At 32.4% G+C, this 17,682-nt stretch overlaps 1 protein-coding gene across 5 annotated transcripts in view; it reads left to right on the top strand.

Moving 5' to 3' along the window:
* The window catches only part of CBLB (Cbl proto-oncogene B), a 217,524-nt gene that overhangs the window by 175,871 nt on the left and 23,971 nt on the right, over positions 1-17,682 (top strand). For 2 of the 5 annotated variants that reach the window (XM_023498952.2, XM_031959620.1), the window contains exons 14-18: positions 3,075-3,221; positions 6,299-6,396; positions 6,513-6,644; positions 10,207-10,347; positions 17,004-17,123. In XM_023498952.2, coding sequence (XP_023354720.1) covers positions 3,075-3,221; positions 6,299-6,396; positions 6,513-6,644; positions 10,207-10,347; positions 17,004-17,123 — 638 coding nt within the window. Of the gene's footprint in view, positions 1-3,074; positions 3,222-6,298; positions 6,397-6,512; positions 6,896-10,206; positions 10,348-17,003; positions 17,124-17,682 lie in introns of those variants that run through there. The other 3 variants (XM_012544469.3, XM_023498954.2, XM_031959622.1) reach the window with 3 other exon arrangements.

The raw sequence follows: 17,682 nt of genomic DNA, 5'->3' as shown, positions 1-17,682 counted from the left end.
CCCAAAAAATGTGGACTTCATTTGTTAGATAATGGGAAGCCATTGAAGGGATTTTTGGAGAAGGGTATGCATGACATGACCAGAATTAGACTCAAAAAGATTAATGTGACAGTCATTTATAATGGACTTATGCATATAGAAGTATGGGAAAGATTCAAAGTTTAGATGAAATATTACCCATTCCTACATAGAACTTCTGGACTATTAGAGAGATCTGACATTTGTGAGAGGAGAAAAAAAAAAAAAAAAAAAAAACAACCAATATACAGTAACTATATTGAGAGAGATTGTTGCAAGCACCTGGCCTTGTGAAGTCAGAGTCATTACCAACTCAGGCAGGTAAGGTATGATTGTAAGTAGTATTTGACTTGGCTTGTAAATGATGAGTACAAATTCATTAGGCAGTGAGGTTAATTTGTGTGTAGGATGACTTAGGGTTAGGGAAAGAGACATTGGAGCTGGGGAGACTTGTTGCAGTAATTCAGAGGTAGTAAAATACGGAACAAAGATTGTAACTGTGTTGAAAGCAGGTGGGAGATAGAAAAATATCACAGAAATGTAAAGAATTGGACTTGGTGACTGGATGTGTAAGAACAAGAATAAACCTGGCAAGATTATTAATATTAATAGAAAGAAAAAGGAAAGTCAAAAGAAAACAAAATTCACAAAGAAAATGATTTGCCTTGATCATGTTCAGTTGGAGGCAAACCAGGAAAAATATCCAGGTGAAAATATCCTAAAAAGAGTTGTTAAGTGTGAACTAAAACTCAGGAGAAGATAATGATTGGCTTTATGAATTGATTTAATAATCATTCTTCATAGATGGGAAAATGGGTTAATTGTGAGAGTAAATGAGCTTTCTAAAATAGAAAATATAAATAGAAAAATGGGGATGTCTGTGTGTATGTATATGGTGTATTTGTGTGTGTCTGTGTGTATGGTGTGTGTATCTGTGCATGTGATGTGTATGCTATGTGTGTCTGTGATGTGTCTATGTGGTGTGTGGATGGTATATGTGTATGTGATATATGTGTCCATGTGTGTGTCGGTGTGTGTATGGTGTGTGCATCTCTCTGCATGTGCTGTGTATGTGTGGTGTGTCTGTTGGTTTGGTGTGTATGTCTGTGTGGTGTGTATTTGTGTCTCTGTGAGTGTGATGTCGCTGTGAGTGTGTCTGTATGATGTGGGGGGATGTCTGTGTGTATGTATATGGTGTGTGTAGTGTGTGTGTGTATGGTGTGTATCTGTGCATGTGGTGTTTATGCTGTATGTGTCTGTGTGATGTGTATGTGGTATATGTATGGTATGTGTGTATATGGTATATGTGTCTATGTGTGTATAGTGTGTGTATGTGTGTCTCTCTGCATGTGCTGTGTATGTGTAGTGTGTCTGTTGGTGTGGTGTGTGTGTCTGTGATGTGTGTTTGTGTCTCTGTGTGTGGTGTCTGTATGTGTGATGTGTGTCTGTGTGTGATATGTGTTTGTGTCTATGTGTTGGTGTGTCTGTGTGGTGTGGGTGTGATGTGTGTCTGTGTCTATGTGTGGGGTGTGTGTGTCGGTATGTTTTGTTGGTGTGTGGTGTATACATGTCTGTGTGATGTGTTTGTGTCTGTGTCTCTATGGGGGGTATGGTGTGTGTGATGTGGTGTGTCTATGTGTGTGTGCGTGTCGGTGTGTGTGCATATGTGTGTGGTGTATGTGTGTGTGTCCCTTTCATGCCTACCTTCTTCCCTTCTCAGCTGAACATGTGCTCACTTTAACTTTACTAATAGGGGCTCATATATCATTCCAGATTTAACTTTGAACTCATTAAATCCTTCAGCTGTGTTGAATCTAGAATTTGCCTTCGTGTATCAGTATAGGCATTTTCTAAGTTGCTTATCAGTGAAACAATAAATAAGAAACAAAGTTCACAGCTAGTTGTTTTGAAAACTTTTTTTAAATTTTCAAAGGATACTAAGAATATGGCTTTACAATTCTTATCGGAACTATTTCTTTTAGCTATGTGAACTTCATAGATTAAAGTATATGGATATAGTCCTCCAAATTTTTCCAAATTCCTTCTTTAAAAAGATGCCTGTAAGATGAAGGGTGTTAGATTAGATCATCTCTGAGTTTGCTTCTAACTCAAAATACTCTTAAGTACAAGATCTGTCTCCATTCTATAATTTAAAAAAAACTTTATTACTTATTGACATGAAATCAAGGGGGAGGAGAAATTATTTCAGTCTATAGAAGAACTCTTGCTCCCTCTACGGAAGGTGGTTGAAAATTGCATTTTTAGAATATGAAAGTAGACACATAAATCATTCATTTTAAGTTTATTTTTCATATGTTTTACTTAATCATCTTATGTTCCAGTTATGTTTTCCCTTATTTTATTAATTTCTATTTCTTATAGCCAAATAAGAAAACTTAAACAATTATCTATTATACTTTATCAGATAATGGAAGTGGGGATCTCAAGTAAAGTTCTTTCTTTCTCTCCTGCTCTAGGTAGCTTCAGTTCATATTTCATGCTTAAATTTTTTTTAATTACTTCATAATATAAATTTATGGAAAATAAAATAAGATATCCTTCAACTGAATTGACCATTCCCTAACTATGGAAAGCACTAATTATCCTGAGACATTAGCTCTTTCATGAACCCTTTTTAAAAAGCAAATTGAAATTTACAACTATTTCTGTTATTTTATTTACTCATTTAAAGTTTAAAAGTTAATTTGTCAATGAATATATTATTGAGTTGGCTTTGGGAAAATTTCTGCATCTTTCACAGCAAGATTTTTGTTGCTGTTTTGTTGTTGTTTGATTTGACAGCACCTAGTACTCCTTATTCTTCCATTTAAAATTATAACCATAAAGATACTTTTCCCATCTTCTATTGAATCTTGACCAAAAAATGAAAAATTTGATTAATTTATATTAATTTTAAGGAGCAGCTCCTCTGATGTTATCCTGTAATTGAAATATGAATGATTGACAGAATAATTTTTATGATTTGTATGTATCACATCTAACTTGTCTGCTGAAAAGTCAGGCAAATTCTAGACGAGAATTTTTGTTTTTAATAGGTGTCCTATTCCTTTAACAAATAGTCTGTCAGAAAAAATAAAAGAGAACGTAGAGGAAGAGGATGATGACTACAAGATTCCTTCATCCCATCCTGTATCCCTGAGCTCACAACCACTTCATTGTCATAGTATAAAGCCTGCTGTACGGTAAGAACAGATACAACATTTATCAACTTAAATCTTCATAGACATCATTTCTTTTGTTCGTGATTTTATGGGGTTTGGTCATTTACCTTTCATTAGAAATGGTTGAATTCTTGGGTTAATTTGTATCCTCCCTTATGCTTTCTATTTTTTTACCCTTATTTCAGAGTGAACTAAAAGATGTGAACATCTCATTAATCAGGAAGCCATTACAGTAAATTAGTTAACTGGTGGGTATAATGGGATGTTTTGTTCCATGAAAAAAATAGCTCATACTTTAATATGATTCTGCTCATGTACAATATGTACAATTTCAGTAAACTATTTCAATGCTTGGAATTTGTTCTGCCTACCTTCCTCTGCAAGAAGAATGAGTATCTATAGAAACTTTGAAATGGTATAAAGAAAGTCATTATGTAAATGTGCCTTAACATTGTCCTTATTATATATTGGAGAATTTGTATATTCATGTCTTTTCACTTATGAACATAGCTGCCTCCATTCAAATTTTGAATAAATGAAACTAAATCATCTAAAAAGTATCTGCTGTTCACAATACTAGATCACATCCTTACATCCCTGCAGTTTGCATTAGTTAAAATTTCATCAGGCTTACAGAGATCAGATACTGACATAAAATTCAATTTTTTTTCTTTATTCCCACTAAAATTATGTTATCCTTAGCTTTTTGGAGAGGCAACTACCATTAGTTCAAACGTCATTGAGAATTTGAAGAGTTTAGATAAGGATTCATATTTTCAGGTTGGAAGAAGAAACTGAATTCAAAAAGTGAATTTATTAATAATCCTCAACCTAATTGTATTCTTCCAGTTTCACCTAGTTTTATGTGTGCATAAAATACCAGGTTTTTTTTTTTAATTTTTCTCATGGACACTTGATTTTATTCCCTGATGCTTCCAGCAATCTACCATTTACTTTAAAACCCATCCAAATAAATGTAAAACTATTTACTGGAGTAGAATGATACAAAATTATGTTGCCATTTTTATAGAATAAGAAAAGAAAAAATGAAGGGGCTTCAAGAGAAGCAAACCCTTCTCTTGAGAATTTAGGTATATTTGGGAGGGGAGGTAGTTTTAAATAGTTAAGTGAAATGCATCTTTCTGAAGACAGGGTTATCAACAGCCTGGTGGCCACAAGCATTCTATAACAGGGATAGAACTCAAGTTTGTGATGCTAATGTATTTTGTTTGGAACCTTTACTGACAAAACCTTTAATGGCTTTGTGAAGAAAAAAAATCTGTAATAAAATAAAAATGGTCAAAAGTGAGTCTCAGAATGAATTAGAGATTGTTATTAATTTATATTCTGGCTATAATGTTCTAGCTAGAAGACGGTGATCTTGGGCAAATCATTTCACCTTTGCTGACCTAGGTTTCCTCATCTATTCAAAAAATTTAAAATAAACCAGTTTTTGTTTTGTTTTTTTTACCTCCTAAAGAGAATGACCTGCCAGAGTCCATGGAATGCATTTCCAAAAGAGAACTTGTTTTGTTCTAAATATTGAAATTTCCACCCTTTTTTAATATATTTAATATATTTTCATTCATTCATTCGTTCTAAGAATCAGTTTAGTTTGCCTACATTTTCTGTAGATTTTGTGAAAGTAACAATTCACAAAAGGATTCATTATTCCTCAGTTCTATTGAAAGGGCAAGAGACATTGATACTAGTATGTGAGATCATAAAGGTTACCGTGTAAGTGCTACATCGTTCATTCACTTCAACAGTACTGTCTGGAAATTATTTAGAGCCCTCTTAAAATATGTTGTCAGTGCCTCCCATTAATACTAAAGCTACACTGTTCCAAACCTATTTGCAAAAAATCCAAGAGGCACTTGTGAAATTCTTACATTGTATCAAATATTATATGGAATAAGTTAGTACTTATAACTATAGAGATATTTTCATGGGGTTCATTTTTGCTAATCATATTTGTTGTAAAATGATTGAACCTTTATACAGACTTATAACAAGTACTTCATGAAAAGAAAAAAAAATAAAACTGAATCTACAGAGTATTAAATTTCATATATTCATCCTTCCTCACTTTCATAAGTTACTTTTAGTGGCTTAGGCTGTTTATGCTGTTTGTATTCTGATATTTGCCCCTATTGGTATTAATTAACTGCTGCAACAGGAGAATAACCATTACTAGAATCTGATCTTTTTAGGAGACCCTGGCATTTTTTTTTCAACTCTAATTGATGTCTTTCTTGAAGACTGCTTCTTCTCCTCTTTTCTTCTTTGTCTTCCTTCTTTCTTCCTCCCTTCCTTCCTACCTCCTTTCTCCTTCTTTCCTTCCTTCCTTCTTTTGTCTGCCTTCCTTCCCTTTTTCTGCCTTCCTTCCTTCCTTTCTTCTTTCCTCCTTCCCTCCCCCTTTCTTTCCTTCCTTCCTTCTTTCTTCCTTTGAGAACAGGAATCAGATTGTTTTCACGTTGTCTTTTTTACTCCAAGCAACTAGCACACAGCCTGACATATAGTAAGCACTTAATAAATGTTTATTGAATTGAATCCCTTGTGTAATATAATTTACTCCTTTCTATGTTTTTCTCTCATCTCATTTGCTGGTTCAACGATTATTATTTTATATTTTGAATATATAATGGAAACTAGTTTTTTTCATTGGGAAAAAAAAGTTTTGTGTTGTAAAGGAAAAAAAAAATATATGTGATAACCAATAAGCATTTTTTAACCTTCTGCAAGAGGCCAGGAGCCATTTTTTAAAACTACTAATTAAGAATGATACAGATTGTTCTTTTTTAGTGCTTAACAAATATAGATTTCTAGAGCTGTATGATCTACTGATAACTCTTATTGTCTAAGTTCTTTTCCAAAGCCACTGCAATCTTTACTTTCATTTAAGGAGTGACACTGTCTCTTAAAATAGCCCTTTTTTTTTTACCTTTGCTTTTTAGGACATATAAGGTATTTTAGGTATATTTTTTTTCATAAAAATAGTTAATTATTTCTTCCTCTCAAATATATAAAATAAATTTAAAGTTGGATTTAGTTATAGTGAAATAAGTCAATGTCTTTTTTTCCCCCTCTACCCTCAGGTCCTGTGAGAATGGTCAATGTATAATGAATGGAATACATGGTACCTCATCAGAGCTGAAGAAATCAAATCCCCCTGAATTAGGTATATATATAAAGGGTAAGTATATGAAAATTATCCTATCTTTATTTAGCATCTTAATGCTAGAATTGAAAGGCAAAATTATGTCAATTTATTGTACTAAAAATACACTAAGATTTTGTGTTATCCTCTAGGAGATGTTTTTGATTCAGCTATTGTTCCAGTGCCATTACCACCTGCCAGACCTCCATCCCGGGACAATCCAAAGCTTGATTCTTCACTCAACAGGACGCCCTCTGATTATGATCTTCTCATCCCACCATTAGGTTGAAGACTTTTTTATAAAACAAACAAAATTTTTAAACACATTGCATCTTTTCAGCATTCCAAGTTAGACATTTAGTTAAACTTTTACTAATCATTCTCCTTTCCTTGGAAGGTTGATAGGATTTAAAGGTGTTGGTGACTCTCACGTTTCTATGGCCATGACTACTAATGAATAATATTGTATGTTTAGACAGACATCCATTAGGTAGGAGGAAAAATAAATGCCAATTTCTCATGTCATATAATATGAAAAAATATATAAATGATATAATATTTATATTCTTTGCAGTTTGTGCAAAGTGCATATATAAAATATGATTTATAACACCTTTAAACTTAACTAGTATAATATAAATAACTATGATATTTTAAAACTTATCAGATGTTAATGAGTGTGCCACTGACGTTAGTTTAGTGAGCTCTTTAATGGCCTCTATGAATGCCATAAGAAATAGTTTTCTTAATTGTGCAGAATTCTTATAAAGGTCAAATGTCTTACATCCCTAGGAATAGAACTGTAGACTAGACCTATGATTTCATTGATCTAGAGAGGTCCCAGTAAGGAAATCTATTCTGCCCAGGGCAAATCGACACTTTCTTGAGAACTTAAAATCTTGGTGAGTCATCCAGAGCACTGAAAGATTAAGTGAATTGATGAGAGTCAAATAAGCAGTATCTTTTACATATAAGACTTGTGACCCAATTCTCAATCATTTCCACAGATTAACACTATAATTTATTTCCCTATTTTTTTAATGATTGACATATTTACATAAAAAGCATAAATCTCAGATCTCTTGTTTCAGATTAGAACCTGATGTTACACATATATCAAAAAGAGTAGAGAAACTGGCATTTCAGGCAACTGAGTATCATGACAACTATAAAGCTAGGCCTGGAATTAGGAATATCCAAATTTAAATATGGCTTCATACATCTACCAACTTGTGACTGTGAGCAAGTTACTTAACCACTATTCTGCTTCAGTTTCTTCAAATGTAAAAAGGAGATAATAATAATAGCATCATGTCCCAGGGTTCTTGTGACAATCAAATGAGATAATATTTATAAAGCACTTAGCACAATCCCTGGCACATAGTAGGTACTTAATAAATACTTGTTTCCTTTCTTCCTTTATTCCTGGTTTTATCGTTTTATCATTCACTCTGTGATAGAAGGCAAATCCCTTATTTCCTTGATGTCTGAGTCTGTTTTAAAAAAAAAAAGAAGAAGAATGATTTTTCCCACTACCTAACACAAATTTGTTGACAGGACAATTAATATTTGCTAGGTTATTTTGAGCTCTTCAGGAAAACTCTATAAGAAGAGGATTCCTGTCTCTTAACATGAAGATGTTCCTTGTATCAACATCAGTGTTGTAGAATTTGTCAAGGACCCATTTTAATACACATACACAAATACATTATTTTTAAACTTGTACTCAGAGGAATCTCAAGTCTTTGTCTCTGCTGCTACTGCCACTGCTGCTACTTCCCTGGCAAATGAGCTTTTAAAAAGTCCAGCTGTGCCAGCAATAACAAGAACAAAAGTAGAAGGAGGAAAATTGGAAAAAAAAATTCTGTATATTAGAGAACTAAAGGTGTGGATCTGAGAATCAGAAGCTGTTGCTAGGGTGATTTCAAGCAGAAACATCCCCAGCAGGTTGCCCAGATGTTATTCAAATAGAGCACAAGAGAGTCAGGAAGATCTGAGTTTGAATTTTGCCTTTACACACTTTATAGGTCTAGAACAAAGTTCGGTCACTTAATCCCTCTGGATACAGCCTCTGGGATTTCAGAGAGCTCTAGGTTCTGTGCTACTATAAGATATGGTAATGGTAAAAAGAGAAGTAACTATATCTTCTATTCCCTTTCCATTCTAGTCTTTTGTGTTGTTATTCTGTATCCATTTATTTCAAAAAGAAACCGACCTGAATATCTTTGGAAGCTTTTTCATCAGAGATGTGTATCTAGACAGACATGTATATGTATAAATATAGATGTGTATTTACTATCATATTGAACAGTATTTATGATTGATGGGAATGAAACTCCAATTTTGCAATGAAGAATGCTAAAAAATAAAGCATCCCCATTCAATGTGGACCTATGATAACAAAAGTCATAACAGCTTAAAAGTTGGTATAATTAAAAACTCTGTTGAAGCTCATCCATACATGTACAAAGAAAATGTTACACTAATGTAGATTGTTATCAAGTAGAGAATGTTTTATTAAATCTCCCATTTTAAATTCATATATGTATGGATATGTATTAGCTCAACAGCTAAGAGATTCAGTACTTCATTAGTGTGAGTCCTTCCATCAATATAGATTTTCACCTTTTTTTCATTACAAGACAGTATTGGTAAATTATTTGGATTAAACAAAAATCATCAGCAATTGGCCATCTCTCTAGGAGTGAACCATTCCAAACATTGCTAAGTTGGTCTCCAGATAACCAGCGTTCAGTTATCTGAAATCAACAGGTCAGAACTAACAAGGCTTCCCTCCTCTTTAGAACCTATCAAAATTTTCTCACTGAGTCATCTCCATGCCAAGATGAAATATTGGAAAAGGGTTTGGTGTAGGATATCTGTAATTATAAATTTAACTATAATATAAAGTTAAATATAAATCTCTATATGATTTTTGTATATCCATATAAAAATAAAATGACCTACAAAGGTTTATATCCGTATATTTTTTCAATAGCTTAATGAAGTATATGTGTATACTTAGATATTTTCATATATAGTGACATTTGTACATATAGATGTAATCACATACAATATTTTTACTAATTTAACCAGATGAAGATACATGGGAACATTATTTTTTTCTTTAAAAATATAGTTTTGTTTTTTCTTTTTAGTAAAATCATTGATTAGATAAATATGCAGTTTGTTTTTGCAATATTTGAGTATCAGTTATTAGGAATCCTGGAACCACACAAAAGAAAATAGTTTCAAAACTTAATTGTTCTTTCTTTAAGAGACTTAGCATGTCAGCAGCTTGTGAATATATCTTCTGAAATGTTTTAGCTTTTATTTAGTAAAATAAAGCAATTAGACTAAAAAGATTAAATCCTATTAAATTAACTTAAAGGGATGGTTGACATTCTTTTGTTGTATTGAACAGTTACACTGGGGAATAAAGCAGCACTGGTAGTAAATAGGGTAGAGGGGGAGAAACATTTTTGACTTAGTGGTAAATGTTTGTTGAATTTTGTTTATTCATAATTTTAAAATTTGTAGCTATATGCTGCAAATTCCACAAGCTGAAAAATTGCATAAACTGCAAAAATTCACCTGAGAAATGAAAAGAACATATAGGAATTAATGGTCAATCATTTTGTGTGTATGAGTTTTGTACACATACATGTGCACAGTTCCTGAACAAGCAATCAGACTTAAAGATTCCATTATCAGAAACAATGAACTGCTAGATTTTAAAAATGAGAGACTAGAAAGAGCAAGAGAAAATCAGTTGTAACTTTTATTTGATACTATGTTTTTCTTAATAAAGTTGGGCTTATGGTATTGACTTTTCTCTGAAAACAGGTGAAGATGCTTTTGATGTCCTTCCCCCATCCCTCCCACCACCCCCACCTCCTGCCAGACATAGTGTCATTGAACATACAAAACCTCCTGGCTCTGGGAGCCGGCCATCCTCAGGACACGATCTCTTTCTTCCTCCTTCAGGTAAGAGGAAACAATTAAATCCAGTTCTTTAACTGAGAATAGAAACATCTCTTTTTCTGAAGAGATAGCTTTCAAACATTCACAATTTGCTTACTGTTAGCTATCAGAAAAATGTAAGAATCTGTTTTTTGAAACAAAAGAAACTTTTAAAAAGTAGAAAGGAGAAAAAAAAATAGAATCATAGGTGGTTTTTTTAGAGGTAGAAAGGACCTTCAAGATCTAGTTGACCCCCTCACTGGACAGATGAGATTAAGTGCAATGTTCAAGGTTGCAGTACAAATTTGTGACAAAATCAGTTCTTTTGAATTTTTAAGTCCCTTTAATAAATACTTTGCAAAGTACTAAAATAGTTTTAGGTTTTAGAACAACTAACTTTTTTTTTTAACTTGCAGATGCTTACTAATTTTTCCATTGTGTCAAATAATGGCTATATTGTTTTTATTGATAGCTCATGTAATTTGTCTTACTCAACAATTTTTATGGCTTTTTAGAAGAATTAACTTAGTGTTTTGTTTTCAGACTAAGAAACTTCCAAATACTATTCATTTGGCAATATTAAGAAAAAATTTACTTCCTAGGTAGAATTAACTTTTAAAATGATCATTACTATATAAGCTGGAACAATATACCTTGTTAATGTTGATGAAATATGTATTTTAAAATTTAAACTGATATGATTGTTTGCTTAACCATAGAAATAGGTTTGCACCCAAGAAAATATTTTTAAAAAAATCTAAGAATCAACCATATAAACCAAAAACCATAAAGGTTGAAACTCCCATGCTAACTTTTGAAAACAAGAATACCTTAACTGAAATCTGTGATGTAAAATGATTTTCTTTAGTAGACTGACAGTCACACTGAAAATTTCTTTGTCTTGCCTTTTTAACTTGATTCTATAATTGAAAAAAGTTTGTTGGAAAGGTTACTCAAGTACTATGACATTTACTGCCACTCTTAATTTTCATGTCACCATTTAATCTTCCAAATTGGATCAGTTCACTGCTTAACAAAATGACCTGCAATTTGAATATGTTGCCACAAAGTGGTGATAGTATTCTGCTGCAGCTTTTTTGATACAAGCAGTTTAGTTAAAATTAACACCTTTTTTCCCAGTTTCTATTTTTCTAGATCAAAAAGTATCACATTGCTAAAATAACCAGATAATAAACCATTAAAAAAAGATACTTTTATAGATTTTTAATGTTTTATTGATTTTTTTTTTGCATACTGTTCTTTTACATTACTATGATAACATGCCCTAGCCATTAGAATACACTTTGTAACAAAGAAATTTGAGAAACCACATTGTTGTGTTGACCAGTTAATGCTTCATTCCATAGCCCATCACTTCTCTTCTGAGGGGAAGACGTAGATATGTTTCATCATCAGGCCTTTATGATGAAGATTAATACTTGCATCAGTATGAATTCTGATAGTTTCTTTTATTGTTTTCTATTATGATGCTCATTTTCTATTTAGGTTCCTTGAATCTTCTTTGTGTTATATCAGTTTAACAAAATTTTTCTACATTTTTCTGAATTCCTTTTATCTAGCATCTCTTGATACATTAGTTTATTATAATCATAACTGTATCCCCATTTGAAGGCCCTACATTTTGTGTCCAGTTTTAAAAGTAAATTTTGTTGTTGTCATTGTTCATTGCTTCAATCATGTCTGACTCTTCATGCCCCATTTGGGATTTTCTTGGCAAGTAGTTTGCCATTTCATTTTCCAGCACATTTTACAGATGATGAAACTGAGGCAAATGGGATTAAGTGACTTTCTCAGAGTAACATAGATAGTAAGTGCCAGAAACCAGATTTCAACTCAGGAAGATTAGTCTTTTTGACTCTAGGCCAGGCACTGTATTCACCTGAGCCACTAGCTGCTCAGGATTTTTAGACATAAATAGTAAGAGACAGATTTACATTTTCCACAACATTCACTTTATTGCTGTCAGCTTATTCTAATGTTAACATTTTTATATAGCCTTAGGTTTAACTTTAAAAAATATTCTGAATATAAGTCGGTGCCCAAATACTCCAGGGTCTTGTGCTTTCAGAACTAGGTTGGCACCAAACAATCTCATGTTCCTCAATTCAGATCATCTCTCAGCAACTTCAGTTAAGGTATTATTGTTTTCAGAAGTTAGCATGGGAGGAACTTACATGTCCTCACCATGATTGGGAATTTCATTCTGCTTAGATTGTTTGAGAAGAACAATATAAGATTTCCTTTAAAAAACTTGTGACTTAAAAGTTCTTGTTTCTTTTTTGTAGCTGTAGTAAAAAAAAAAAAAACAAAAAAAAAAAACCCAGCAGCCATTATGGTGCATCAGATAGAGTGCTGGAGTTAGAAAGATTCATTCCTGAGTTCAAATTTGGCTTCAGACATTGACTAGCTTTGTGATCATGGGCAAGTTACTTAAAAACAACCACCACAGCTAATTAAAAGGGAAAGGGGGCGGGGTGGATTATGTGGTGTGTGACACTACGAATAACATACTTAAGCCACACATGCTCTTTTCCCTAAACAGACGGGAGTTGGGGAGAGAGTAGTTTCTTCTTAAGGTTGCTTGGTTTTTGGTTTTTTAGTTTGTTCCTCCTCCCCAGAATTACTGGTTCAATCTGCAAGCATTCATTGAGTAAATATTTATTTGTCACCTTATATGGACCTGATCAAATGTCAGGTTATTATATTATATTACATTATTATATTATTATATTACATTATAATACATCAATGCTGGGTAAATCTTGGTATGATCTAGGTGCTTAGATGAATGATTAGAATGACTTCTTTTAAAAACTGCCTTAGTGGAGCAGCTAGGTTGCATAGTGGATAGAGCACTAGCCCTGAAGTCAGGAGGACTTGAGTTCAAATCTAGCCTCAGACACTTAACACTTCCTAGCTGTGTGATCCCTTGATTTGCCTCAGCAAAAAACAAACAAACAAATAAACCTGCCTTAGTGTTTGAAGATTCCATCTTTTCTATAGAACAGAAAGTTTTAACAGACACTCAAACAAGATTTTAATATTACATGACATCTTGTGTGTATAATTGTACCTCTCCATCCATCATAATTCATCATAAAAGTTCATTAAAGATGAAGAATAAACAACAGCTAAGGGTTAAGGTATGGATTCAGAAGTCAAGTCATGACTGCTATTTATCAATTCATATGACCTTGACAAAACTTTAGTTCTTTTTATTACAGGAAAATATCAAAGCAATTTTTCATAATAATATTGATTTCCACATGCATTGTTGTTATGTTCATTCACAATCTTATTTATAATTTTAAATATAAGTTCATATTCTATAGCTTTATCTTCTGTGTAGAAGATTGAAAAATTTGAAACTTTAGGATCAGTTTACTCAGTTTGAACCCCTTGGACTCAATCATTTTTACCCCATTTATAGGCCTAGATTTTGCCAATAATGTTCTTTTGGGAAATCCACACTAGAAGCACAGTTGTACTATCTTCACAGGGAGAAGGGAGATAGGGAAAAAGGAAGAAGAAAGGAAAGGAAGAAGGTAGAGAGAGATTATTTATTAAGTGCTTAATGCTTGATGCTCTATTCAGCCTGAACAGTTGTCTCTCTTGTAATATCTTCTCCCATCAATTTAAATTCCAAGCATGAGTTCCCCTTAGCATCTTATCCTTCTCTCCTAAGCAACACTGAGTAACTGTGTTCTGCTTTTCAGTTATCTTGTTGGTAAACTTGCTGTCCTTTAACTCCATAGTAAATTATGTAACCTTAATAAACATAGTAACCTTTAACTCCATAGTAAACTAGTTGTGTTTGTCTTTAAAAAAAAAAAAAACTGAGTCCATTGATATTTTGTTTTATCATTTTTAGTTTGCAGTGTGATTTTTTTTCTTATTCCATCTCATAGGATTATAGTTTTAGAATAGGATTTAAAGCTAGTCTAAAGAGACAGACAAAATATAGAGTAGGTCCAAAAGAAAGATAGTGTTAATATATGAAGAAAACACAAGAATGCTTTCCTGGATTTCAAGACCCTCCAAAACCTGATCCCTAGCTACCTGTCTTATGTTATATCCCATTATTCTCTTATAGAAATCTTCCAGTAGAAGCATAGCCATTGCTCCTTGAAATAGTAACCTGTCTATTGCAGGAATGCTTTGACAATTTCTTCAAAAAAGCTTTATAATTATAAGGTTCTATCTAGTAGAACCTTTCATGGTTCAGTTATTTATAAATATCATATCTTTCCATATCAATGTTTTACTTTTACTAAATGTCTTCTTATATTATCAAGAAAGTGTATATGTATATCTATATATATGTATGATATACGTATACACTTTCTTGATAATATAAGAAGACATATATATACACACACACTTTCTTGATAATATAAGAAGACATTTAGTAGATATTTAGAAGACATATATGTATGTGTGTATGTGTATATATATATATATATATATATATATATATATATAGTGATTTATAAGAAATAGCAAATTTCCTGTTTTACAGGAAATATTAAATTATAATTTACAACAAATAATATCTGTACAAATTGCTTTCCATATTATTAAATTCATCATGTGGTACAATAATCTGTTCAGCAAACATTTAAATGTCTACCATTTGCACTACATTGTATCAAAGATGGTCATTGTTTCTATTTTATTTTACTTCAAGATTACAAATTAGAAAATATATTTTAAGAATTTGCTGTTCTTCAGCTATTCTATATCAGTGGGGTCATGCAGTATGGCAAAAAAAAAAAAAAGTTCTACACACAGAATCAGCAGAATCTGGATTTGAATCTTATCTCTCTGCCTTGACTAGTTCTGTGGTCATTAGAAAAGGCTTGTCCCTTTTTGGAGCCTGAGTTTCCTTATGTATAAAATGAGGATAATGATACACATAACATTACAAAGCAAAACAAGAAAATATAGGCAAAGTGCTTGTTTTGTACATTTTAGCATTATATAAATGAAGGTCTTGCTATTAACTGATAATATTAGACTCAAGTCTGCATTGCTAATTGAGTTATATATGTGTTCTTGTCTTTTAAGGCTTGAGTACTAAGTACTGGGCAATAATATGAACTCTTCCAGGCATAAGACTCAATTTATTAGCCATGTGTACAGCTTCTGCCTTAGCAAGATGCAAAAGTCATTGCATCTAGAAATGGGTTTTGAATTGGATGAGTGGTGGGAGTAAATCAACACTACAACAATTGTAGGACTTCTGATGGCAATTAATGATATATTAGTAAAAGATTTTAATGGGGCATTGATATATATTGGCAAGGACTTGTAATCTGAACATATTTTTCCTTAAGTCTGAATAAATAAACACCAAATCCAAGAACACTGGAGCACTGAAAAAAGCCATTTTTAATACAGTTATTTATGATGTACTATAATGAGGCAAACACATTTTAGAAGAATACCTAAATTGAACTCCAATAGTTTTTTATCACAACATGCTTTTTATCAAATTATTTCAGAGTTCTCCAACAACATTTTAAATATTTGGGAAGGTGGGATTTTGAAAACCTATATCTTAATTTGTTTATTTACAGAACTCCTGGGTCTTCATATTAAAATAGGCAAATCTTCTATTTAGTACTTTTCCCAAAGATAGAAAATTGGTTTACTAGAAAGAAAGCTTATCTTTTATTTCTATTCTCACTCATCTTTGAATGGTATATAGTTGATAGCAAAACATAAAAGCACTGAGGATTCAAGCTCAAACTTCTTAAATAGAAAACGCTTACATATGTGATAACTGATGTTTTATTTTCAACAAAATAACTTGAGAGTAAATGAATTTAGTTGTTCTCACAGAAGCTCAAAAGAGAGAACTTTAAAGTTGATCTGAAAGGACTTATCCTGGAAACTACATTTTTAATTGTTGGTTCCAATATCTGTACAAAGTTTAAAGTAATAAAACTCAGAGGCAGAAGGGTATATAGTAAATGGGACTCTGGGCGTGGAATCAAGATTACTGGGTTCTAAAGTTGCTTCTGCTGACTAAGAGATTTTTGAGTAAGAAGTTTGCTTCCCTACTTTGCATTTTTCTTCTTTATAAAATGAGTGGATTTACATCATTTCTGAGGCTTTTCCCTATGCTAAAAACCAATGAAATCTAGAATCTCCAATTTATAACATTCAGTAATTCCATCCAGTTTTCCTTTTCTTGTTACCCCCAACTTTAACCATCAAAGTTAGACAGAATCAGATTTTATAATCAACACTTTACAGGAAGAGTAGCAGAGTTTCTGATAAGTTCAGTTTATATGTAAGTACGAGGGAGCCTGAGTCTATCACCCAGTCTTTATAGCTCAATGCCAAGTTATAGTGCTAGATTTTAAAAGTTACATTTCTACCTTTATATAGCTTATGGCTAATTAACAGAGATTAAGTATAAGTATATCCCATCAATAGTCAATATTGAGAATATCTCCTGAGGGAGGAATGAGTGAGCATATAGAATAGTGTTTATTAGTGTTCCTAATTAGTTTTCTTAAAGCTTTTCAAGCCTGGACTAATTGGGTTTTTTTAAAGATTATAAACTTTTAGTGAGTTGGGGAGAGGGGAAGGTTAGTAAACAAAACGATTATTTCATTGTTTTTCATTAGAATTTTGTATTTATTTTAAAGATCCCTTTTTTGATCCAGCAAATGGCTTAGTACCTATGCCTCCTGCTCGGAGATTAACAAGTGAAAATGTCAAAACAAACAGGATATCTCAAGACTATGATCAGCTTCCTTCAGCTTCAGGTGAGTTGATTACAAATTGTAGTAATGGCTTTTTTTAGTGCTTTTTTTGTGTTATAGGCCTAGTAGTGTTTTGTCTGTGGACCATCCTTGCCAAATGCAAAGAGGGATCAACAGCATCATGGTATCATGGAAATGAAATTTTCAGCAATATATTTTTATATTGCTCTTAGATCTTGGAAGCTATTTATTAAGTTATAAAAGTCTGCACTGATGTGATGCGTCAGTGAAAGAAGTCACCTACCCCAGCAAAATCATAGATCCTGTGTTAAAGTACTTTCACTTTTCAGACTCTTTTTAACTCTGTTGTGTTATTTGAATAGGAGAAACTACCAACCTCTGCCCCACATTTTATAGTCATTTGGGGACAATGATTATGAAACTTTAAGACTAAAGGAGTAATGCTGTATCCTAAAAAGAACAATGAATTTGGAGCCAGAAGATTCACATTTGAATCTTATATGTTCCACTTACTCTCTGTGTAAAGCCCTTAAAAGCTTTTGGCTTGTTTCCTTTTCAGTAAAATGAGAAAATTGGATTAAATATAAATCATCCCTGGATA

Source organism: Sarcophilus harrisii, chromosome 3, assembly GCF_902635505.1.
Source record: "Sarcophilus harrisii chromosome 3, mSarHar1.11, whole genome shotgun sequence".
NCBI classification, from domain to species: Eukaryota; Metazoa; Chordata; class Mammalia; order Dasyuromorphia; family Dasyuridae; genus Sarcophilus; species Sarcophilus harrisii.
Note: the sequence above shows the minus strand (reverse complement) of the source record. Positions and strands in the feature narration are given on the sequence as shown.